Source organism: Miniopterus natalensis, chromosome X (assembly GCF_054644295.1).
Source record: "Miniopterus natalensis isolate mMinNat1 chromosome X, mMinNat1.hap1, whole genome shotgun sequence".
Lineage (NCBI taxonomy): Eukaryota > Metazoa > Chordata > Mammalia > Chiroptera > Miniopteridae > Miniopterus > Miniopterus natalensis.
The window spans coordinates 65,961,280-65,986,056 of NC_142103.1; the positions used below are offsets into that span (position 1 = coordinate 65,961,280).

At 36.8% G+C, this 24,777-nt stretch overlaps 1 protein-coding gene across 1 annotated transcript in view; it reads left to right on the forward strand.

The window, feature by feature from the left end:
• Positions 1-1,550: 1,550 nt before the first annotated feature.
• The window catches only part of PASD1 (PAS domain containing repressor 1), a 68,131-nt gene continuing 44,904 nt past the window's right edge, over positions 1,551-24,777 (forward strand). Inside the window, exons 1-4 of the mRNA XM_087813378.1 lie at positions 1,551-1,582; positions 2,552-2,706; positions 5,107-5,189; positions 16,394-16,483. Coding sequence (XP_087669504.1) covers positions 1,551-1,582; positions 2,552-2,706; positions 5,107-5,189; positions 16,394-16,483 — 360 coding nt within the window. The remainder of the gene's footprint in view (positions 1,583-2,551; positions 2,707-5,106; positions 5,190-16,393; positions 16,484-24,777) is intronic.

A 24,777-nucleotide genomic window follows, 5' to 3' on the forward strand; every position in this document is an offset into this window, starting at 1 on the left:
TTTTGAAATTAATTTCAATGGGTATGTCTTTATTTATAGAATTTCTTTTTTATTTTTTTTCTTATGTGGTCTTTTCGCATATTTTAAATTCTATCTATTTTGTCTTTATTATTTTTAAACAGAATTATGTTATAATGGCTTTCAGTTATTTTAGTTATTTGAAGTTCTTGGAGGTCTCCTGCTGTGTGTGTGTGTGTGTGTGTCCTAATTCTGGCATATGGTGAATTATTTTCTTACATAAATTCTAATTTTGGATCTTGAAGTCATCTTCAGTGGTGCTTTATTTGTGGAAATTCTGTGGAACTTGGCTTTAGAAAGAATCCTTCCGGAATGGGTTTGTCTTTGATTTTCCTGGCACTCTAAAGTTAACTCAGTCTTGCCCGGCTGGGCGTGGCTCAGCGGTTGAGCGTCCACTTGGGATCCAGGCGACTGGGGTTGGATTCCCTGTCAGGGCACATGCCCCGGTATGGGCTTGATCAGTAACTCTCTCATCATTGATGTTTCTATCTCTCTTTCTCCCTCTCCTTTCCTCTCTCTGAAATCAATAAAGATATATTAAACAAAATTAAAAAAAAATAAAGTTAACTCAGTCTAGTAGTACCCTTTTCCCCCTACGTAGAGAACATGCTGAGACAGAGAAACTTCCTTGTTTTCTTCCATTGTTGGTGGGACAATTTTTAAATGAAATTGTATCTTCTGGAAGTCTTGGCTGTACGTAGGGAGGACGTAGTGGGTTTTATTTTCAATTCCCTGTTTGGATTCTCCTTTACCCAGGAGGGCCTTAATACCCAAGCTCCTTTATTGTATAACTATGCCTCTTTCCACCCCCACAGCCGCATAGGCTGGTGTCCTAACAGGCTTTGGTTTTCATTGTCATCTTTGACCCCTGAGTTATCCTTTACTTTCTTGAGAGCATTTGATAGATGTTTGCTATGTTTTACGTTTTTTCTTATGTAATACATATGTATTTGAATGTCATTGACTTCTACCTTGAAGCTTTGACCTTGAGATGATGTGCGAGTTTAATTATACGATTCAAAGTAGAGGACTGTGGTGATTTCAGGGCCATTTGTATGCCCAGGATTTCTGATATTGACACTAAATGTAGACTGTCTATTGTGTCATAGTATTGTGTGTAGCTAGATATGAAGCTTTCAACCCACATCTGTCTTTGTTTCATTACGTACTCGAAGTTAGTGGAAGTTAAAGAATTTAAGTGTATGGTATTAAACCTACAAATACTTGACTTTTGCATTAAGTGGTGTAACTTCACAGAATGTGTAAGCTTTTCAAATAAATTTATTTGTAATGTTATGACAAGTGTTCATTAGGGATCACACAGTGAAGCAGGTTTTTAATATCTACATAAGTGGGTTATTGGTACTTAATGAAATTCTATCTTTAAAAGAAATAGGCATTCCTTGAGGGAAAGGTGCTAAACAATTGATAATTTTGTTTAGTCTTATTGCTTTACTGTGATTCATCATAGACTGATTTCTTAGTAAAATGTTTCACTTTGATTTCAGAATTCGTTGTTACATCATTGAATAATGGATAAGGATGAGAGAGAAGACGAGAAGAGGTATGAATTCTTAACTGTCTCACATTTCCATCAGAGCCCTCGACCACATCCTCTGTTCCCTTTACCATCTAACAAAATCCTACTTCTTGGGGAAGCCTGACTCACTCAGGGAAATTTGGTCTCTCCAGTGGGTTTCACATAACCCTTAGCCTTGATTCTATTATAATACTTAGTATATTACCTGTGTATCTGACATCTCCCTCATTAAATTGTGTCCTACATGTCTACTCAGTAGCTGCCCAGAACTAACATTAAATAAATGGCTTATACACCCTGATAGGTTTAGAAGTCTGTTTTAGGGCTTCGGCTTGCATAGAACTTAAATTAATTTACCTTAGAGAAGATAAATTAGCTTATTTTTTTTCTTTTTCAGTTCAGGCATTGGAAGCAAATTGCAGTGCACAGATAAAATGTTTTTGTCAAAAATTTTCAGTATGATCTGTGTGTTTTAAAGGTAAAACAAAAAAATTTCAATTAGCCTTTTATTACTCAGCCTGCTTTCTGAGCAGCAGTGACTTTGAGAGAGCCCCTTGAGTAATCATTTAGAAAGAATTTAGAAAGAATTTTCTTTAATCAGGAGTACTCTTGTAAAAACAGGTAAGAATATATGGTAGAACAAACACCCACCATTAAATTCAAATTAATTTGAACTTAATTTATTTTATGTTATTCTTAGGCCACAATGTTAGACACTGTGCTGGGCTTTGCTGTAGAAGACATAGAGACAGGTCTGGTCCTTATTCTTAAGAGCTTTACAGTTTAAGGAAGATGAGATTGGCTTTCATTTTCTTGCTTTAATATTGACAGTTATTGCTGTCCTATGAGTGATTAAGGGACTGAATTTTTGCTCAGATGTCAACATTAACATTTCCTTTTCTCTTTTTTTATTTCTCCCTATCCATTACTCTACTATCTGAATTTCCAGTCCTACTCTTACCATTAATAACCCTAATTTTTTTTGTCAATTAGGGATGCACCTAATGTATCTGAAACTACAAAGAAGGACCGCTACAATATCCTCTTTGCTCAACTCCGTGCCTTCCTGCAAACTCATGGGTATCCTGTAAAAGGAGATAGAGAAAAAAACCTGCAGAGCACTAGTGCTCTTTCACAGGAGAAAGAAGGTTTGATCTAAGCACCTCAAACCGTCTTTATAGGTTTTTGATAGCCATATTGAAAATTAGTTGTGGGTGAGATAGCTCATATATCTTTGGGAGGCATTAATTAATAGAGTGTATCTCCAAACACCTTCTAATTCACAAATATTTAGTTTCTCCCCATTCATAAGTTTGTTTATGGTCAAAAATATTATTGTGGTTCATGCAAAAGTGTAACAAGGAAATGAGAATTAGTAGAAGTATACTAGGCAATAAGGCAGATTTCTGTATCTTAGGCACTTGAAGGTGTATGATGAATGTTGCTAAGGGAAACATCGCCCCAAGGGTGTAAATATTAAGTATATTTAACTTAAAACATCTGAGCATTGTTAATGATAAGCACATAATCATGCTGTAAAAATCTTTTACCTTAAAAAAAATTTCTTGACCCCATGATACCTTTAGTTATTGACATATTTCTGTGCCCCCTTCACAGCAAATGTTACTGATATGAATGTATAGACCTTGTCTCAACTTCTCATGCTCGATTCTTTCCTCAACCCATCTCACCGTGGCTGGAGTAGTTACCATTCCAGTACAACTACTTTTCTCAGGAATAACAGTGACCTCCACATTGCTGAATACTTTTGTTACTTAAATGCCCTCATCTTTCTTGATTTTTTGAAGCACTGGACAGGTGCTCCCTCCTTCTTGGAGCGCTTTACTCTTGGATTCCAAGAGAACACACCTGGTTTCTCTCTTAGCTTATTAGACACTCCTTTATCATTTTTTGCATTCTCTACTTTCCCTTTCAACTTCTAAAAATTATGTGCCCCAGGGCTCAGTCCTTGGACCTTTTCTATATCTACCCTTATTTCTTAGGTAACCTCCTCCAGTCCCTTAATTTGAAGTGCTACCTTGATGTCAGTGACCCCTGCTTTTTAAATCTATCTCCAGCCCTGACCACCTACCCGAGTTCCATATTTGAATATCATACTCATTATTAAACCAATAAGAGAGTTTCTTATGTGACCTTTTCACTTGGATATCTAATAAAAAAGAAAGGGATCAAACAACTCTTGATCCTTCTTCATTCCATTGGGTTTCCTACCATACCTTCACCCCAGTTTCCTCATTTCAATGCCTGGTCATACCAATCATTCTTCTAGCTGCTGTAGCTAAAAATCTAGAAGAGATTCTTCTGTCCCCCATTTCTCTCACCACCTCAGCAAATGCTTTTGGTTTTACCTTTAAAATATATCTCAAATCCATTCATTTCTCCCCATTTCCTTAACCTTGGTGTACCGACTTAATCCAGTCCACCATCATCAATTACTTTTGAAGAAACTTCCTAGCTAGACTCTCTGCTTCCACACTTGCCTCTCAATTTGATGTATTATCCACAGCCAGAGTGATCTTTTTTAAAAAAATATGTTTTTATTGATTTCAGAGAGAGGAAGGGAGAGGTGGATGGAGAGAGAGAGAGAAACATCAGTGATGAGAGAGAGTCATTGATCTCTTGCCTCCTGCTAGGGATCGATCCTGCAACCCAGGCATGTGCCCTGACCAGGAATCAAACCAGCAGCATTTTGGTGCACGGGAAGACACCCAACCAACCGAGCCACACCATCCAGGGCATTTAACATTTTAAAAGTTGTATGGCATGGGTCTCTAACTTCTCGGTGAGGAGAAGAAACTAGCGTTTATTGACACATATTACAATGACCAATTGTAATTGGTTGGAGATTGGAGGGCTGTGTTACTGAAATTCGTGAGTTAGTGAAGTTAATGGAGTAGGTGGGGTTGGAGTGGGGTGGAGAGGGCTCTGAGTGAGCACAGGAACAAAAACACTGCTCATTGGGAAAACCAGAAAACCTTGAAGAATGGAGAAGGATGGATGGGAGATAGAAGAGTGTCAGTTGCTTTGAAGAGACAAAAGATAGGGCTTAAAGATTTCTTAGGTAAGGGCCCTAGCTAAAAGCTTAACTATTAGATGAAACTAAATTGTGGAATTCCTATGCCAGCCAGAGGTAGAGGAGATTTTAGGTGTCTTGATATATTTAGAACCCTTGACACAGGCTATATATCTTATCTAGCATATGAATACTGGGTATGGTAGAATTCAAAAGACTTAAAGATGTCAATAAAAGGAAAGAACTGGAAGTAAAATATCTTAAAGTTATTAGATAAGTCATAATGTGTATAGTAGAAATTGAGTTGAATTATCTTCAAGGTCTTTTTCAAATCCAAACACTTCTGTTTATGATAATTTATAAACAGCCTACATCAGATCCTTCACTAGCACTCAGCATTTTCTCACAAGAGCCTTCTCTATAAAATTAATTTTAACTTTGAAAAGTCTAATACCCATAGCTAATCACTTTAATATGACAGTTTCCTATTCTTTCTTTTTCTAAAAAGACCAAGACAATCCAGAAACCTCTAGAGAGATATCTGATTGGATTCCATCATTTCATAGCTATGACGAGTTCAACCGTATGATACTACAGGTAAGTGTTGGTTTGTTCTTTGATTATTTTGTATGTAGAATATGTACAATAGAAGATAAAGAATGGTGTTTTTCTTTTTTTCTTTTATTTCTTTTTTCTTTTTTTAATTTATAATTTTCAAGTAAACTCTATTGTCTTAATATTCCAGGATCCTTTCAAAAACCAAAGTAAAACATACATATAGAAAACACATAAACATAAGTGTACAGCTCAGAGATTTATCATAAAATAACCACCTAAATAAATACCAGTCAGGTCAAAAAATGGAAATTATCAGCATCTAAAAGATTCACTTGGCTCCCTACTTTGCAAAATTAACAAGTTTAACTTTTCCCACTTTAACATTTTCCAGTTTTGCATGACAATTAATGCAATATCCCACTCTGAATTCCTTGATGTCTGGGTTATTTTTCTAATGATACCTTTGTGACATTAAACCAACTTGCTGTGTTTAACTGTGGTTCATTTATTTTCTTGTTTTTAGCACTCCACTATAGTCATATATGATGATATATCTACTCTATTCTTTTTTTATCAATAAAAGTTTCTATGATTTTTATTTAAGGTACAAATAGATTTACATATACGAATATGATTTATTATTTTTTTTAATTTTTGTTTAAAATCTTACTGATGTCCCCTTTTCTCCCCAAAGACCCATTCTACCCCGTCCCATCCCCTTCCCCAGCCCCACTTCCCACCATTGTCCGTGTCATTGGGTTGTGCATATATGCATATAAATTCTTTGGTTACTCTCTCCCCCTCCACCCATCCACCCTCCTCCATCCTTCTGATATTCGTCAGTCTAATCTATCTTCCATGTCATTGGATCTATTCTGCTCATAATTTTATTAAGTTCTTTAGATTCCACGTATAAGGGAGATCATGTGATGTTTGTCTTTCGATGCCTGGCTTATTTCACTTAGCATAATATTCTCCAGGTCCATCCATACTGTACCAAAGGGTACAAGATCCTTCTTCTTTACAGCTGCATAGTATTCCATGGTGTAAATGTCCCACAACGTTTGTACCCACTTATCTAATGATTGCCACCTGGGCTGTTTCCAGATTGTAGCTATTGTAAATTGTGCTGCTATGAACAGAAGGGTGCATATATTCTTTCTGATTAGTGTTTCAGGATTCTTAAGATATATTCCTAGAAGTGGGATCACTGGGTCAAAAGGCAGCTCCATTTTTAATTTTTTAAGGAACCTCCATACTGTTTTCATAGTGGTTGCACCAGTCTGCATTCCCACCAGCAGTGTACTAGGGTTCCCCTTTCTCCACATCCTTGCTAGCACCAGTCCTTTGTTAACTTGTTGATGGTAGCCATTCTTACAGATGTGAAGTGATACCTCATTGTGGTTTTAATTTGCATCTCTGATGATTAGCAATGTTGAGCATTTTATCATATGTCTATTGGCCATCTGGAAATCCTCTTTAGAGAAGTGTCTATTCAGGTCCTTTTCCCATTTCTTAATTGGGTTGTTTGTCTTCCTCTTGCTGAGTAATATGAGTTCTTTATACACTTTGGAAATTAGCCCTTTAACAGATACATCCTTGGCAAATATATTTTCCCAGACCGGAGGGTTCCTTTGCATTTTGAGGCTATTTTCTTTTGCTGTGCAGAAGCTTTTTAGTTTGATGTAGTCCCATATGTTTATTTCTTCTTTTGTTTTTCTTGCCCTAGGAGATGTATCAGTGAAAATTCCACTACGTGGGATGCCTGTGACTTTACTGCCTATGTTTTCATCCAGGAGTTTTATGGTTTCATGACTTACATTTCTGTCTTTCATCCATTTTGAGTTTATTTTTGTGTATGGTGAAAGTTGGTGGTCTAGTTGCATTTTTTTGCATGCATCTGTCCAATCTTCCCAGCACCACTTATTGAAGAGACTATCTTTACCCCATTGTATGTTCTTGCCTCCTTTGTCAAATACTAACTGACCATAATGGTGTGAGTCTATTTCTGGGGTCTGTGTTCTGTTCCATTGATCTATATGCCTGTTGTTGTACCAATACCAGACCGTTTTGATTACAGTGGCTTTGTAGTACAGTTTGATGTCTGGTAATGTGATCCTTCCCACTCTGTTCTTTTTTTTCTCAGAATGGCTGCAGCTATTCAGTGTCTTTTTTGGTTCCATATAAATTTTTAGAATGTTTATTCTAGATCTGTGAAATATGCTGTTGGTATTTAAATAGGAATTGCATTGAATTTATAAATTGCTTTGGGTAGTATGAACATTTTAATGATTCTAATTCTTCCAATCCATGATCATGGTATATTCTTCCACTTGTTTATATCTTCCTTTATTTCTTTTTTCAGTGTCCTGTAGTTTTTCGAGTGCAGGTCTTTTACATCCTTGGTTAAGTTTATTCCTAGGTATCATTTTTTTTTAGTTGCAATGGTAAATGGTATTGCTTTTTTAGTTTCTCTTTCTGAGAGTTCATTGTTGGTGTATAAGAATGTCGTTGATTTCTGGATGTTGATTTTGTATCCAGACACCTTGCCAAATTTGTTTATCAAATCTAGTAGTACTTTGATGGAGTCTTTAGGGTTTTCTATGTACAATATCATATCATCTGCAAATAATGACAGTTTTACTTCCTCTTTTCCAATTTGGATGCCTTTTATGTTTTCTTCCTGTCTGATGGCTCTGGTGAAAGTGGACATCCCTGTCTTGTTCCTGTTTTTAAGAGAAATGGTTTTAGTTTTTGCCCATTGAGTATGATGTTGGCTGTAGGTTTGTCATATATAGCCTTTATTATGTTGAGATATGATCCCCCTATTCCCACTTTGTTGAGAGTTTTTATCAGAAATGGGTGCTGGACTTTGTCAAATGCTTTTTCTGCATCTATTGATATGATCACATGATTTTTGTCCTTCATTTTGTTTATGTGATGTATCACAATTATTGATTTGAGAATGTTACAGCAGCCTTGCATTCCTGGAATAAATCCCACTTGGTCATGGTGTATCATCTTTTTAAAGTATTGCTGGTTCCAGTTTGGTAGTATTTTAGTGAGGAGTTTAGCATTTATGTTCATCAGGGATATTGGCCTGTAATTTTCTTTCTTTGCAGTGTCTTTATGTGGTTTTGGGATTAGGATGATGCTGACCTCATAAAAAGATTTTGGGAGTTTTCCCTCCTCTTGGATTTTCTGGAATAGTTTCAATAGAATAGGTGTTAATTTTTCTTTGAATGTTTGATAAAACTTGCCTGTAAGTCCATCTGGTCCAGGACTTTTATTTGCTGGGAGTTTTTTGATTACTGCTTCAATTTCATTAGTTGTTATCGGCCTAGTCAAGTTTTCTGCCTGTTCTTGATTTCAGCTTTGGAACGTTGTATGATTTTAGGAATTTGTCCGTTTCACCCATGTTGTCAAATTTGTTGGCATATAGTTGCTCATAGAATTTTCTTACTCTCCTTTTTATTTCTGTTGGGTCGGTTGTTATATCACCTCTTTCATTTTTGATGTTATTTATTTGGGTCTTTCCTCTTTGTTTCTTAGTGAGTCTGGCTAAAGGTGCATCAATCTTATTTATCTTTCCAAAGAACCAGCTCTTGGTTTCATTGATTTTTTGTATTTTTTTTTAGTCTCTATGTCATTAATTTCTCCTCTGATCTTTATTATTTCCTTCCTTCTACTTCCTCCGAGCTTTTCTTGCTGTTCTCGTTCTAGTTCTTTTAGTTGTTTTGTTGGATGGTTCATTAGATCTTTTTCTTGTTTCTCGAAATAGGACTATATTGCTAGGAACTTTCCTCTCAGGATTGCTTTCGCTGTGTCCCATAGATTTAGGGTTGTTGTCTGTTCATTTTCATTTTTTTCTCCATGGAGTGTTTGATCTCTTCCTTGACCTCATTGGTAACCCACTCATTGTTTAATAGCATGCTATTTAGCCTCCATGTGTTTGAATATTTTCGAGTTTTTTTAAAGTGGTTGACTTCTAGTTTCATGGCATTGTGATCCGAGAAGATGCTTGATATGATTTCAATCCTCTTATATTTGTAGAGACTTGCCTTGTGCCCTAACATGTGGTCTATTTTTGAGAATGTTCCATGTGCACTTGAGAAGAATGTGTATTCTGCTGCTTTGGGGTGAAATGTTCTGTAAACGTCAATTAAATCCATTAGGTCTAGTGAGTCATTTAAGGTCTGTGTTTCCCTGTTGACATTTTGTCTTGATGATCTGTCCAGTGCTGACAGTGAGGTGTTAAAATCCCCCACTATGATTGTGTTGCTGTCAATCTCCTTCTTAAAGTCACCCAAGAAAGTTTTTATATATTTAAGTGCTCCTATATTGGGTGCATAAATGTTTTTAAGGGTTATTTTTTCCTGTTGGATTGATCCCTTTAGTATTATGTAGTGACCAGCTTTGTCTCTTGTTATGGTCTTTATTTTGAAGTCTGTTTTGTCAGAAATAAGAATTGCAACTCCAGTTTTCTTTTCTTTTCCATTTGCATGGAATATTTTATTCCATCCTTTTAGCCTGTGTGAGTCTTGCTCTCAGGTGGTCTCTTGTAGACAGCATATATTTAGGTCATGTTTTCTTATCCATTCAGCTACTTTATGTCTCTTGATTAGACCAATTCTTCTGTTTACATTTAAACTTATTTAATGCCATTTTTCCTCTTTATGCTCATGTACGTTTCTCTCACTATTTCTTCTTCTATCTTAGAGCAGTCCTTTTAGTATTTCTTGCAATGCTGGTTTGGTGGTACTGAACTCCTTTAGCCTTTTTTTTGTCTGGGAAGCTCTTTATTTCACCTTCAGTTTTAAATGATAGCCTTGCTGGATACAGTGATCTTGGTTGCATATTCTTGCTTTTCATTACTTTGAGAACTTCATGTCACTCCCTTCTGGCCAGAAGAGCTTCTATTGAGAAATCAACTATTAGCTTTATGGAAGTTCCCTTGTAGGTCACCGCTTGTCTCTCTCTTGCAGCCCTTAATATTTTCTCTTTGTCCTTGACATTTTCCATTTTAATTATGATGTGTCTTGGAGTGGGTCTCTTTGGGTCCCTCTTGTTTGGAACCTTCTGTGGTTCCTGAACTTGTGTGGCTTTCTTCTTCGCCAGCCAAGGGAAGTTTTTGTCATTATTTCCTCTTCCAAGTTCTCTATCCCTTGCTCTCTTTCCTCCCCCTCTGGTTTTCCTATAATGTGAATGGAATGTTTTTTCGTTGCTTGTTGTCCCAAAGCTCCTTTAGACTGCCCGCATGCTTTTTAAGTCTTTTTTTTTTTTTTTTTGCTGCTCTAATTGACTTTTTCTACCTTTTCTTCTAAGGCACTTATTCTATCTTCTGTTTCACTGAGCCTGCTTTTGACTCCTTCTGGTGTATTATTCATGTCAGATATAGCATTCTTTATTCCTGTCTGATTTTTGTTTATGTTATGTATCTCTTTGATGTTTTCACTAAGACCTGCAATCTTATCATTTAGTGCCTTGTTTTTCTCATTAAATTCTTTGAACATCTTCGTAATCATTACTCAACTCTGTTTCTTATAACTTGCTTAACTCCATCTCATCAAAGTGGTTTTCTGGCAATTTTTCCTTTTCTATAATTTGGAGATTGTTTCTTTGTCCCCCCATTTTGGTAGGTCTTAGTGTTTGTATCTATATATTAGGTATATTTGCTGTCTCCCAGTCTTGTGGGGTGGATTTTTGTCTTGTGAGTCCAGTGGTGCCCAGAGGTATGTTTTCCTTATACTTCTGAGCTCTTTGCTCTAGGTGTGTCCCTCTTGTGGGTGTCCCTTTTGTGGGTTCTTTGGGCTTTCCTGTTGTAGTTGGGTCTAGATTGTTGTTCACCAGTCCTTGGGAGGACTCTCCTCTCAGGTTGGCTACCTGTGTGTCTCAGCCTCAACCTCGTAGTTTAAGCTGATGTACAGGTGCTGGCAAGGCAGGACAATACACAACTAAACTTCCAAGAAACAAGGGGTATCTTACAAAATATCTTGACAGTCACAATGGAAACAAACCAAATGAAAATAGAACTGAGAGAGTGAAAGGAGAACAGAAATTCTAGAGGGAAAAAAAAGCTTAAATCAAAGAAAGAAAGAAAAATAAAGCTTAGAGAGAGAGAGAAGTATAGTGTTGTTAATAGTGATGAAAATTTAGAAAATAATAATAATAAACTAAAATGTAAAAAATAGAGAAGTCACTGGAAGATAATAGAGGCAGAGAAAAGATTCTGAAAGAAGGGCCAGCAAAAAATTAAGGGAACGAATAAGAATAGGATAATAGTTGAAAATGAAAAAATAAAAATACAATAAAGAGAATAAGAGAAACTAACAGTTGAACAAAAAGACAGGAAGACAGAAGGGAGGAAAACAAAAGAAAGGAAGAAGACAAAAAAAAAAAAAGTTATGCCAATGGATCAAGAGGAGAGAGAGATAAGCTCAGGCAGGGAGGGAGTCCAATAAGAGATTTGGGTGAAACTATAGAGGAAAGCAGTAAACTTGGTTATAATGATAAAGTTCCAGGAATTAAGCAGGGAATATCAAGAAAGTTTTGATAGTAGAAGCAAAGATAAACCAAAACAAAGCAAATAAATAAAACAAAAAACAAGCTGAGCAAAACAAAATTCTTTTATTAAAAAAATAAAATAAGAAAAAAATTAGTTAAAAATTTTTTTAAAAATTAAAAATAATTATTATAAAATTTAAAAAGAAAAAAAAAAACAAATAATTTTTCTCCCTTTCTCTTCTTCTTAAGGGAAAAAGAGAACACACACACACACACACACACACACACACACACACACACACCACCCCCCCACCCCACCCCCCATACTAAAGAAAGCAGGACAAAAAAGACAGTCAACCAGGTGAGTTTCTTCTGGGCAGCTTATGTTGTCTGCAGCTCACTGTTCTGTGTGCTGCTTTCAGTTCTCCTGGGGGATACTTGTGTATCAGCCAATGTGAGGAGCTGTCTAGGTCTGGCTCTGGTGTCCTTAGGTAGATGGTTGGTCTGAGGCTCTCTGTGGACCACCTCCTCTTGTCAGCTATTTTGCAACCTTGTAGTTGCCCGGTCTTACTCCAGAGTCTTCTGTAGAGTCTTTAGGGTGCAGGATGGCTAGTGTAGCCCAGGTTATCACTCCCCTTACTTAGAGGTTTCGCTGTCAAGCGTTCACTGTTAGGGAGTTAGTCTCTGCTTCACAGCCAGCTCCTCAGTCCTTACCTTGTCCTCCGATTCTAGTTCCCCATGCACTGGCTTGCTGCAGTTTCAGACTGACTTCAGCCTGTTGTTTTGTTTTCTTTTCTGTATCGGCTGTTTCAGCATCCTGGGCTCGGTGGGCTCGATTGAAAAACATTCCAGGGAGCCCTTTGCCTGCCCAACCTCCAGCAGGGGTTTTCAGCTTTTCCTCCAGTTCCCAAACAACAGTCCCTGAGAGTCCTATTCTTGTAATGCCCTCCTGTAAGCTGTTCTCCCTTCCCCCTCGGGACTGTGCCCTACAGGTGTGTCTGGGGCCTCAGTGAGCTGGAGCAGCCCCTTTCCTGTTCAATGTGGTGCTCCCAGGATGCAGAAGAGGCAGATGTGCTCTGCCCCTCCTTTCCCAGGTCTGGTTGGCTGGTCACACCAGGCCCGCCCCTCAAACAGTCTACTATGCAGACAACAATCCCAGCTTCTACTGGTCTGTCCACCCAGTGCAGGCAGAGACGGTGGGAGCCAGTTCAGAAATGAGAACTCGGAAACACAAAAAGCAGTACACAACCTGAGAGTCCACCCTCCCGCCAGGGTCCTGCTGCCCTCTGGCCAAGGCACCCAGGTAGGGGAGACTCAAAGTCAGCTCCACCCAGCTCCCCTGCCCTGCTGATCTCAGTAAAGCTGGGGCGGCTCCATGCGCCACCATGGCACCCCTCAAGGCTGGTCACAAATCTCAGACTCTCCCCACCGGGAGCTCAGGGCAGGAGGGCTCTTCTCCCCTTCCCCATGCTGAGCAGTTTCAGTGCTTTCTGGGGCTCAACACCATGCCTTACATGGAGACAGAGGGTCCCTGTGTGTGGCTGCTCAGTGCAGTCCTCTAGTCCCTTACTACTCAGGTGTCACCCTTTGGGACAGCCTTTCTTATGGTCAGCACCTGAACATTAGACGCCAGTCGTGTCTGCCATTAGAAGTTTTGTTTCGCTAGGAAGTCGCTGTCTCCTCCTCGAGGATTCCCTGCTCCCCTGGTTCCCTCTGTCCTCAATGCAGGGACCTCCTTCCCTTCTCCTCTGCTCTGGGTATGAGATCCTTGCTTTTGGATGCCGGTCCGCACTCCCAAGGGGAGGAAACTTCGCAGCCTCCAAGCATCCGGGCTCTGATCCCAGTACAGGCTTCAGGGGGAACTCCCCCTTTCTACACTCCCCTTCTCTTATTGGACTCTATGATGATTCTTCAGTGTTCCCTACTTGCACTGTGTTCACTCAGGTAAGTTTCTCTGGTTTTTCCAAGCTGACTACATGGTATTTTAGGAGTAAATCTGGTCCATGGCTGGGAGCGGGGGAAGAGGGGCGCTCTGCTACTTCTCACAGTGCCACCATCTTCCTTCTCTCTATTCTTTTTTAAAAATATGTTTTTATTGATTTCAGTGAGAGGAAGGGAGAGGGAGAGGAAGATAGAAACATTAATGATGAGAGAGAATGGTGTTTTTCTAAGTGCAGCTAGGAAACCATGCATAAGAGAATTACTTAGGGAGTTTGGTAAAAATACAGAATCCTGAGACCCACCTTAAACTGAATCAGAATCTCAATCTTGGTAAGGCCAGGGGCCTGCATTTATAACAGGCTCCCCAGACACTTCTTATGCCAACTGAGGTTTTTTTTATAGTGTTTTCTTTTTCTTTATTTTTTTTTATTGTTGTAAATTGTTTTTTTAATTACAGTTTACATTCGATATTATTTTGTATTTCAGGTGTACAGTATAGGGGTTAGACAATCTTATACTTTACAGTGTTCCCCCTGATATTTCTAGTACCCAGTTGTCACGATACACAGTTATTACAATATTATTGACTATATTTCCTATGCTGTTCTCTACAACCCCATTACTATTTTGCAACTACCAATCTGTACTTCTCAGTCTGTTCACTTTTCACCCAGTCTTCCAACTTCCAACCCCCCACCTCTGGCAACCATCAGTCTGTTCTCTGCATCTGAATCTGTTTCTGTTGTTTTGTTTTTTTTTGTGAGCTTCGAAAACCACTGATCTTGGGTGATAACAAATATGAACAAGTTTTTGCATAGGTTAGTGACAAGTTTATTAATTATCTGGCAGATTCATTCAAAATAGACTGTTAATAAGCTAAAGAATAAACCTTTAAGTCTTATTTTTGCCTTTAAAGACATGAGATGTTTATGGTTTTTATCTCCAGGGGAACTGGTTAGTTTCACTAAATTAAAAGGCCACAAACTGCCCGGCCGGGCGTGGCTCGGGGGTTGAGCGTCGACCTAAGATCCAGGCTATCAGGGTTCGATTCCTGGTGAGGGCACATGCCTGGTTTGAGGGCTCAATCAATGACTCTCTGATCATTGATGTTTCTGTCTCTCTCTCTCCCTCTCCTTTCCTCTCTCTGAAATCAATAAAGATATATTTTATATATATATATATAAAAGGCCACAAACTAAAGCCTGAATGACCATGGTCTTTTGAGTCAGACAGAGATATGAATTGTGCCTTTGTTACTTACTTGTTATGTGTCCTTGAGAGTTACCTTTTTCTGAATTTTTATTTCATTCTCTGTAAAATGGGTAAAAAAAATCTTTATTTCACTGAGTTGTTGTGAGAATAAAGTAAACATGTAAAATGTCTAGTGCACTTTCTCACTCTTCTCCATGTCACTTAATTTTTCTTATTGTCCATTCTTATGTCTCTTTGTGTTGCAGTCTGAGTCATTTCTTTAGCTCTATCTCCCAGTTCAAAAATTGTCCTTCCAACTATGTTCTAAGATGCTATTTAACCTATACATTGAGTTTTTATTTTTGATGATAATATAATTTCTAGACATTTTGTTTGATTATTTTCACATCTGCCTGGTTAATTTTGAGTCTCTTGTTTTTTCATAAAATTTTCAATACCCTTTGTTATTTATTTAAACATATTAAGCATACTTATTTTTATTCTATCTCTTATAATTCCAGTTTTTCCTTTTCTTAAATCTGATTCTGCATTTTATTACTTATACTGCCTCTCATTTTTCCTGTGTTTATAATTTTCTTAAGAGCTCATACTTTTGAAACTTTTTCTGCATGAATTCTTTGAGCTTTTGTTCTAAAATAATTGCAGTCAGGACCACTTTAAACTAAATACTAAGCTTGAGGTGTTGAGGGTTACACAGGTAGTTTGTGAATTCCAGCCCCAAATCTGTGTGAGTGTGTGCTTCTTTTTAGCTATAAGCAGATGAGATAGTTTTTCTTTAGCCAGAGCTGAAGCTGAGGCAGGCATGCACATTCCCTGTTTCCCTTTGCTGGATAAGATCTTTCTTTCTATTTTGCCTGCTGAGAGTGTTGCTATTTAGGAGGCCTGGCTTTATGCAAGCATCTCTAATTTCATCTCCCACCTTGTGGCTTTGCTTTCTGTCGCCCAAGCTCTATGCTCTCAGTGCTATGCACTATTCCCAAGGCAAATAAAAGTTCCAGTATCACCCTACCTCTTAATTCCCATGTTCTAGTCATTTCTGGTATCAGGTTGTTTTCCTTACTTTACTAGAAGCTTTGTCCTGTTTTGAAATATAAAGTTTTATATTTTTTTACTCATCATTGTAGGTGTTCTCTACCAGAAGGAATTTGTCTGGATATCTAATCCATTATGTAGCAGTAAAGTGATGGCTATAGCCATATTTATAAATAGATGACTAAACTAACAACAAATGAAAATGGCGTCCAAAATATTCTTAATGTTTTGAAATTAATTTTGAACTAAATGTGAAACAGCCTAGACATGGAAATGAATATCGCTAACTTGTATTGAAGAGTTCTGTGTTAATTGGGCATACGTTGAAATTCGTTTTCTAAGTGACATGTAATGTGATAAACATCTCATGCTTACGGTTAAGTAGATTCTGTGAAGGAGGCAGAATAATGGAATTTTAATTAACTATGTGCCTGCTTTATTGATATTTAAGGACCACAATACATTTTCAGTTTGCTATTATAATTATGCATTTAGAAATAAAACTATCATTTTATTATTGTTCCACTATTATAATATTATTCTCTCTTCATTAGTCCTTAGGTTCCTTTATTATAATACTGAGCGCAGATGGAGTGATAATTTTTGCGGCTGAAAGCGTCTCTTCTCTCCTTGGCTATTCACCAGTAAGTTCTTTCAGCTCAATTTGGGAAAGGATCATTCAATTTGTTGTTTATGGGATTATTATTTGTTTTCAGGAACATATAACTCATGAAAGACATTCTTAGTGTTGTCAAAATGTGCACCTGTTCTATTGTCGTGTCCATTGGTTTCAGTTTAAGCCTATAAAAACATTCTGATATGAGGTAATGAAACATTGTGTGTGTGTGGCTTATAAAATGCCCTTGAAGGTAACCTCCAAATAAGAATGTGGTTTTTGAAATAGCATTCTCCTCAAGTGACTGCAAATGAAGCAGATTTCCCTGGAATGGGTATGTTTGTCCATTTCTTTAAAGTCCACCATATACTGATTAAATGATAAATGTCATAATTTGTTCGTGCTGGCTCCTGACATTTGTTTCCAGGTCTGATTTGAGTTTTGTTCCTTTATATTAAATAACAAATTATCATATTATTTAGGAAAAAATACAGAAAGGATTGCATAGCTTAGCAATGTTGTAAGTATTGCTGGAGAAACCTACACATGAGTTGTAATCAGGGTCTCCTGTGTCCAGAATGGTGGCTCATCCAGAGCCCTTTGGGGTTATTATGCCCCTCTCAGGAAAGCTTTTTCAATCTTCATAGTATCATTAACAGAATATATGATTTCCTAAATTTTTCTGGATCTTTAGGCTGCACACCTAACAAATATATCACTTAAATATGAAAGCACTACAAATCTTCATATTCCAGTTTTGCATGTATGTGAAGAGGGGATGTGTAGAATACAACCACTCCTGAAATCTCTGTCATTTGCCTGTTTGTCTTAATAATAGCTGGATTGTTGTCTTCACTGTATATTCCTCACTACTCCATAAAGTTGTCTCAAGAACTTAACAAACCTTGCTGACTGGCCATTTTGAGCTAGAAATTGCCCGTGCAGCCAGCTACTTTTCTGCACTTGAATGAATACTCATGATCGGTCAGCAAGGTGTTTAAAGTTACTTAAATTAATGTGCATACAGACAGGAGTTAACTTGTGACTGGTCAGCAATGTTTGGACACAGAATCATGTGTATACTCATGACTGGTCAGCAAGGTTTAACAAACCCTGACCCAAAGACCGATAGCATTCAAGTTTAGAACATGTACATTAATATGAGTTCTGTTAAGTTATTCTTTTGTTGAGTTAGAAGTGGGTTAGAATCTTATTCCACTACTTAGGATGTTCTAGCTGGCATGTTCCATAGCCCACTTAGAAACCCAGAGAGCTTTTTTACTCTTTTTATTTACAGATACTGTGATCTATCTCTTTATTTCTCATTCTCTTGCTTCCTTTTAGAAAACAGTTTACATTTTCAAATTCAGCTTGTATTTGTAGGATACCAAAAGAGCTGAATAAAATACAAATATTAGAGCTATTCATTGAACTGGATTTTAGGGTACTTATATCATGGAAGGGAAATGGTCTTCTTAAATCTATATTTAAGAAAGAATGTACCAGTATAACCCATTACAGATTAAATTTTGTTATGTTGAAGACCAGAGAACTACCCAAACTTTCGTGGTTTTAGATATTACTTAAACCAGATTTGTCATTTACTGAGATTGGTGACTTTTTCCTATAATATGGAGATTTTTCACAGTGATGGTGTTAATTATATTAGTCTTGTTTCTTTATATATTTTGGTTCAAAGTTTTCAGTCTCAAGAGGCTCTTTCGCTCTTCAACGTTTCAGGTACTATACACACATAATACACACATGCACACAGCCACTCTGAAGTAAAGATGTCTGGGACACAAAGAGTTTGAATGACTAATCTTATACCATGGACTTGATTGCCTGAGACTGGTGTACTTAAAAATAAAGTTATAACTATTATGTCTGTACATAAACATTAAATGGTAATGAAGTTATATATTCTTATAAAACAAGGTTAAAAAGGACTATACCCGCGACATATTTTACATTTTTCTTCATTAAATCCTAACTTTTCCTAATTTGTAATATGCAATCTTTTTTCAAGCTTTGATTTAAAATATAATTTTATAAGTCACACATCTTTATATTAATATGGAGACCAAACCATTTCTAGAGTATCTGCCTGGCTCCAGGAATCTACAATTTCATTAAAAATCAAAGCACCTCTGTCTATTGGGCAACTATAAACTAATAGCATGTGGGATAGGAAGAAACTGGTCTTTGGAGTCAATCTGGAGATTAAAATTTAGCTCTGTCACTCACTAACTACATGAGCTTTAGTTTCTCATTTGTAAACAGAGAAAAAATATTACTAAGAGAGTAACTGAAGGTGGACTATTATAAATGGTGTGGTTAGTGAAGACCTGTCTGATTAGGTGACATTTGAACAAATACCTAAATAGAGTATGTGAGTAGTGCAGATAACTGGAGCAAGTGTGTTCCAGGCAGAAGCAAGAGCAAGTGAGACAGCACTAAAGCTGGAATGTGCTTGGTGTAGAAAAGGTACAGTAGAAAGACTGTTGTGATTGGAGTGTTGTGCACTCCAAAAAGGAAAAGTACTAGGAGGTGATGAGGTCAAAGCTGTAATAGAGGTCCATCTTGTTTAAAGCCATTGTAGTGACTTTTCCTTTTCCTCTGAGGTGGGAAGAAACCATTGGGGAGTTTGGAGCAGATGAGGGAAGTGATCTGAACTTAAGTTTTATCAGAATCATTCTGGTTCTTGTGTTAAGAATAGGTATGGGGGCAGGCATGAAAGTAGGGAGTCCATTTGGAAAGTTATTGCAATAGTCCAGGCAATAGATGGTAATGGGTTGCATTAGGTGGATGTTGAATTAGTCAGCGTTTTGTAAGATAAGTTTTGCTGACGGATTGGATGAGTGTGACAAAAAGATGAAAGGAATACAAGTTATGATGTTATAACACATACCATGACTAAAATGATGACTATTATCATCATGGTATTTTATATTTGAAATCTGCCATTACAGTTTCTCAATCATTGATTTCCTTGACAGTTTTTCCTTTGGAAAAACTTGTAGTCACTACCCTCTGTTCCTAGCAGTCTGCTCACCTACTCACCTTACTTCATCACTCTTCCCCCCCCCAAATTAAAAATGGGGTTTTTCTCTTTTACAATTTTTATACAAATGAAACTTTTAAAATACACATTTCATCATGGAAAGACTTTCTCAACATTGAGTATTTATGAGACTTTGGCATTTTTTGATCATAAGTATATGGTTAGTTTGTGATAATTTTGATGAGTTTTGCTCTGTTGTCCTTGTGAAACTTATCATTAGTAGGTAATTACTAAGGATGAGTCTTGTTTTATTCAGGATACAGTGTCAGTCCAGTACAGAGGCTCTTATCCTTCCAGGTGCCCTGTACAGTTGACAGTTTTCTAATGCATGTTTAATGCGACTTTCTCTGCCAGCAAAAAATACTGTTTGCCTGGATTCTGTAAATGTCATGGAGTGGAGTAAATTTCTTTATTCTTTATTTTTTTGCTGTGACTGCGACTCAGCAAACTAATATTTGTGGGATAACTAATAGGTATTTTCAGACTTGGCTTTTGAAAAATCTCCTTAATTTTTTACTGGTATTTATCTTTGCTCCATTATGTTCTAAGTATCTTAATCTTTCTGCCTTGTGTAATAAGAAGAGCAAATGCCAAAGACTTATAAAAATAACATGGTGTTGATAATGCTTTCAGGTTTCTACCCTTTATTTAACTATGAACAGGGTCACTGGAATGATCGTTACATCCACTGTTTTTAGTTCGTAATCAATTATAAAGCATTCATTGTCACTGTTACCTTTATTGAAGAATGTAGTTAATTAATAAGTAACTCATTGCCACTATTTCCATCCAAGGGAATGTACACTATCAGAAGACTTCTCACTTTGAATTTTTTTAAGAGACAGTGCTATCACATTCTTCTAATGAGAGAACTGGTGAGCCATAGCACTTGGCACCTCTTATGGTAATATTTTATACTTTGCATCACATAATTATTTGTGCATGTCTCATCTGTCCTACTCAACTACGTGTTCATTGAAAATAAAATTCATATCAGGTTCATCTTTTTTTAAAATCTTCACCTGAGGATATGTTCTTACTGATCTCTAGAGAGAGAGGAAGTGGGGGGGGGGGCGTGGTGGAGAGAAACATTGATGTGAGAAAGAATACTTTATTGCTTTGTTTTTATCACATTAAAAACTCATTACCTAACTTAATGTCTGATATTATAATAATCTATGTGTCACCATATTTTAGCTATATGATATAGCATTATTAATTAATTCAACTAATATGTATTGGGTACTCACTTGTGCCAAGCTGTTTTTTGGTGTTGAGGATGTAGCAGTGAATAAATCAGCCAAGGTCTCTGTTTTAATGCAATTTACATTTTACTGAAGGAGATAGAATATAAACAGATAAAAAGGTGTGACTATAATGTCAAGTAATGATAAGTGTTATGGAAAAAAAGGCTGAAGAGAATGTGAAGGAATTGGTGCTGTTACAATACTTTTGAGTAGGGACTTGGAGGAAATAAGGGATAGAGCCATTGCAGATATCTGGGAAAGTGTTACACATTGAATGAAGAGGAAATTTAAATACTCCAAGACTATTTGATTGGTGTATTTGACTATAAACAAGGAGTTCAGTGTACCTGGAATACAGTGAGCAAAAGGGACAGTGGGAAGAGCTAAGGTCAATAGGCAGCAAAGAACTAGAACACAAAGTTGTAAAGGCCATTGTAAGTATTTTGACTTTACTCTGAATGACTTTGGTAGCCAGTAGAAAATGTTTAGCAGAGGAATAACTTGATGTGATTTATGTTTTATTTTTTATTTAAATTTTTTTCTACTTTTATTTTTTAATTACAGTTTACATTCAATATTATTTTGTATTAGTTTCAGGTGTACAGCATAGTGGTTAGACTTTCATATAACTTACAAAGTGATCTCCCTCATAAGTATAATAACCACCTGGCACCATACATAGTTATTACAATATCGTTGACTATATTCCCTTTGCTGTACTTTACATCTTATGACTATTTTGTAACTGTCAATTTGTACTTATTAATCCATTCACAGTTTTCACCCAGCCCAGCAAACCCCTTCCCATTGGGAAATTATCAGTTTGTTCTCTGTATCCATGAGTTTGTTTCTGTTTTGATTATTTGTTTATTTTATTTTTTAGATTCCACATTTAAGGGAAATCCTGTGATATTTGTCTTTCTCTGACATTTCACTTAGCATGGTACCCTCTAGATCTATCCGTGTCGTTGCAAATGGTCAGATTTCATTCATTTTTTTTAAGGCTGAGTCATATTACATTGTATAGGGTGGGGCAAAAGTAGGTTTACAGTTGTCAGTATGTGAGAAACAGAGTTTATTCTTGTATTCTTATTTATTAATAATTATATCATTTTCCATACCAACAACTGTAAACCTACCTTTGCCCCACCCTGTATATTACCACTTTTTTATCCACAAAGGTTGTTTCCATATGTTTGCTATTGTATATGAAATGTTTTTCTTTGTCTCTTTTAATAGCCTTTGTTTTAAAGTCTATTTGTCTAATATAAGTATTACTACCCCTGTATTTTTATTTCCATTTTCATGAAATACCTTTTTCCATCCCTTTAATTTCAGTCTGTGTGTCTGTGTGTCTTTTGATCTGACGTGGGTCTCCTGTAGGTAGCATATGTATGAGTATTGTTTACTTATCCATTCACCACCCTATGTCTTTTTTTTTTTTTTTTGCTTTATTGTTGAGACCTTTTTTTTTTTTTTTTTTTTTTGCTTTATTGTTGAGACCATTACAGATGTCCCCCTTTTAACCCTACTGATCCCTTCCACTCACATCCATCCCATCCCCAGGCCCTCCCAACATCAATATCCACGTCCATGGGCCATGCCAATAAACATACAAGTTCCCTGATTAATCCCTCCCCACACACCTCTCCCCGTCTTTGCTTTGAGATCCCTCAGTTTGTTCCAAGCTTCTGTTACTGGATCCACTTTGTTCATCAGTTTATTTTGTTTATTATATTCCACATATAAGCGAGATCATTTGGTACTTGTCCTTCTCCGACTGGCTCATTTCACTTAGCACAATACTCTCTAGTTCCCTCCATACTGTGACAAGGGCCAAAAGGTCCTTCCTCTTCACAGCTGCATAGTACTCCATGGTGTAAATGTGCCACAGCTTTTTTATCCACTCATCTACTAATGGGCACTTGGGCTGGTTCCAAATCTTAGCTATAGTGAATTGCACTGCTATGAACATATGGGTGCATAAGCTCTTTATGATTGGTGTTTGGGGTTCCTTAGGATATATTCCTCGAAGCGGGATCACTGGGTGAAATAGCAGGCCAATTTTTAATCTTTTGAGGAAACTCCATACTGCTTTCATTAGTGGCTGCACTAGTCGGCATTCCCACCAGCAGTGTACTAAGGTACCCTTTTCTCCACACTCTCGCCAGCACTTGTAGGTCATTGACTTGTTGATGGTAGCCATTCTGACAGGTGTGAAGTGATACCTCATTGTGGTTTGAATTTGCAATTCTGATGTTGAGCATTTTTTCATATGTCTCTTAGCCATTTGTATGTCCTCTTTGGAGAAGTGTCCATTTAGGTCCATTGCCCATTTTTTAATTGGATTGTTTGTCTTCCTTTTATTAAGTTGTATAAGTTTCTTATATATTTTGGATATTAACCCTTTATTGGATGTGTCATTGGCAAATATGTTCTCCCATACAGTGGGCTCCCTTTTCGTTTTGTTGATGGTTTCTTTTGCTGTGCAGAAGCTTTTTATTTTGATGCAGCCCCATTTGTTTATTTTCTCCTTAGTTTCTCTTGCACTAGGAGATGTATCAGCAAACATATTGGTATGCGATATGTCTGAGATTTTACTGCCTATGTTTTCCTCTAGGATTTTTATGGTTTCATGCATTACATTTAAGTCTTTTATCCATTTTGAATTTACTTTTGTGTATGGTGTAAGTTGGTGGTCCAGTTTCATTTTTTTGCATGTATCTGTCCAATTTTTCCAACACCATTTATTGAAAAGACTGTCTACTCCATTGTATGTTGTTGCTTCCTTTGTCAAACATTAATTGATCATTATAGCATGGGTCAATTTCTGGGTTCTCTGTTCTGTTCCACTGATCAATATGTCTGTACTTGTGCCAGTACCACACTGTTTTGATTACAGTGGCTTTGTAGTATAACTTGTTATCCGGTATTGTGATTCCTCCAACTTTGTTCTTCTTTCTCAAGATTTCCGTGGCTATTTGGGGTGCTTTTTGGTTCCATATAAATTTTTGAAGTGTTTTCTCTGGATTTGTAAAATATGCTGTTGGTATTTTAATAGGGATTGCATTGAATTTATAGATTGCTGTGGGTAATATGGACATTTTAATGATGTTAATTCTTCCAATCCATGAACATGGTATACTTTTCCATTTGTTTATATCTTCCTCTGTTTCTTTTTTCAGTGTCCTATAGTTTTCTGAGTAAAGGTCTTTTACATCTTTGGTTAAGTTTATTCCTAGGTATCTTATTTTTTTAGTTGCAAAGGTAAATGGGATTTGTTTTTTAGTTTCTCTTTCTGGGAGTTCATTATTGGTGTATAAAAATGCCATTGATTTCTGGGTGTTAATTTTATATCCTGCTACCTTGCTGGATATAAAATTTTATAAATTGCATTTTAATAAATGAATTCATTTATTAAATCTGTTAGTTTTCTGGAGTCTTTAGGATTCTCTATGTACAATATCATGTCATCTGCAAATAATGACAGTTTTACTTCCTCTTTTCCAATTTGGATGCCTTTTATGTTTTCTTCTTGTCTAATCGCTGTGGCTAGGACTTCCAGCACTGTGTTGAATAAGAGTGGTCAAAGTGGACACCCTTCTCTTGTTCCTGTTCTGAGAGGAAATGGTTTTAGTTTTTGCCTATTGAGTATAATGGTGGCTGTAGGTTTGTCATATATGGCCTTTATTATGTTGAGGTATGATCCCTCTATTCCCACTTTGCTGAGAGTTGTTATCAAAAATGGGTGCTGGACTTTGTCAAATGCTTTTTCTGCATCTATTGATAAGATCATGTGATTTTTACCTTTCAATTTGTTTATGTGATGTATCACGTTTATTGGTTTGCGAATATTGTACCAGCCTTGCATCCCTGGAATAAATCCCACTTGCTCATAATGTATGATCTTTTTAAAATATTGCTGGATCCGATTTGCTAATATTTTGTTGAGGATTTTAGTATCTATGTTCATCAGGGATATTGGCCTGTAATTCTCTTTCTTTGTAGTAT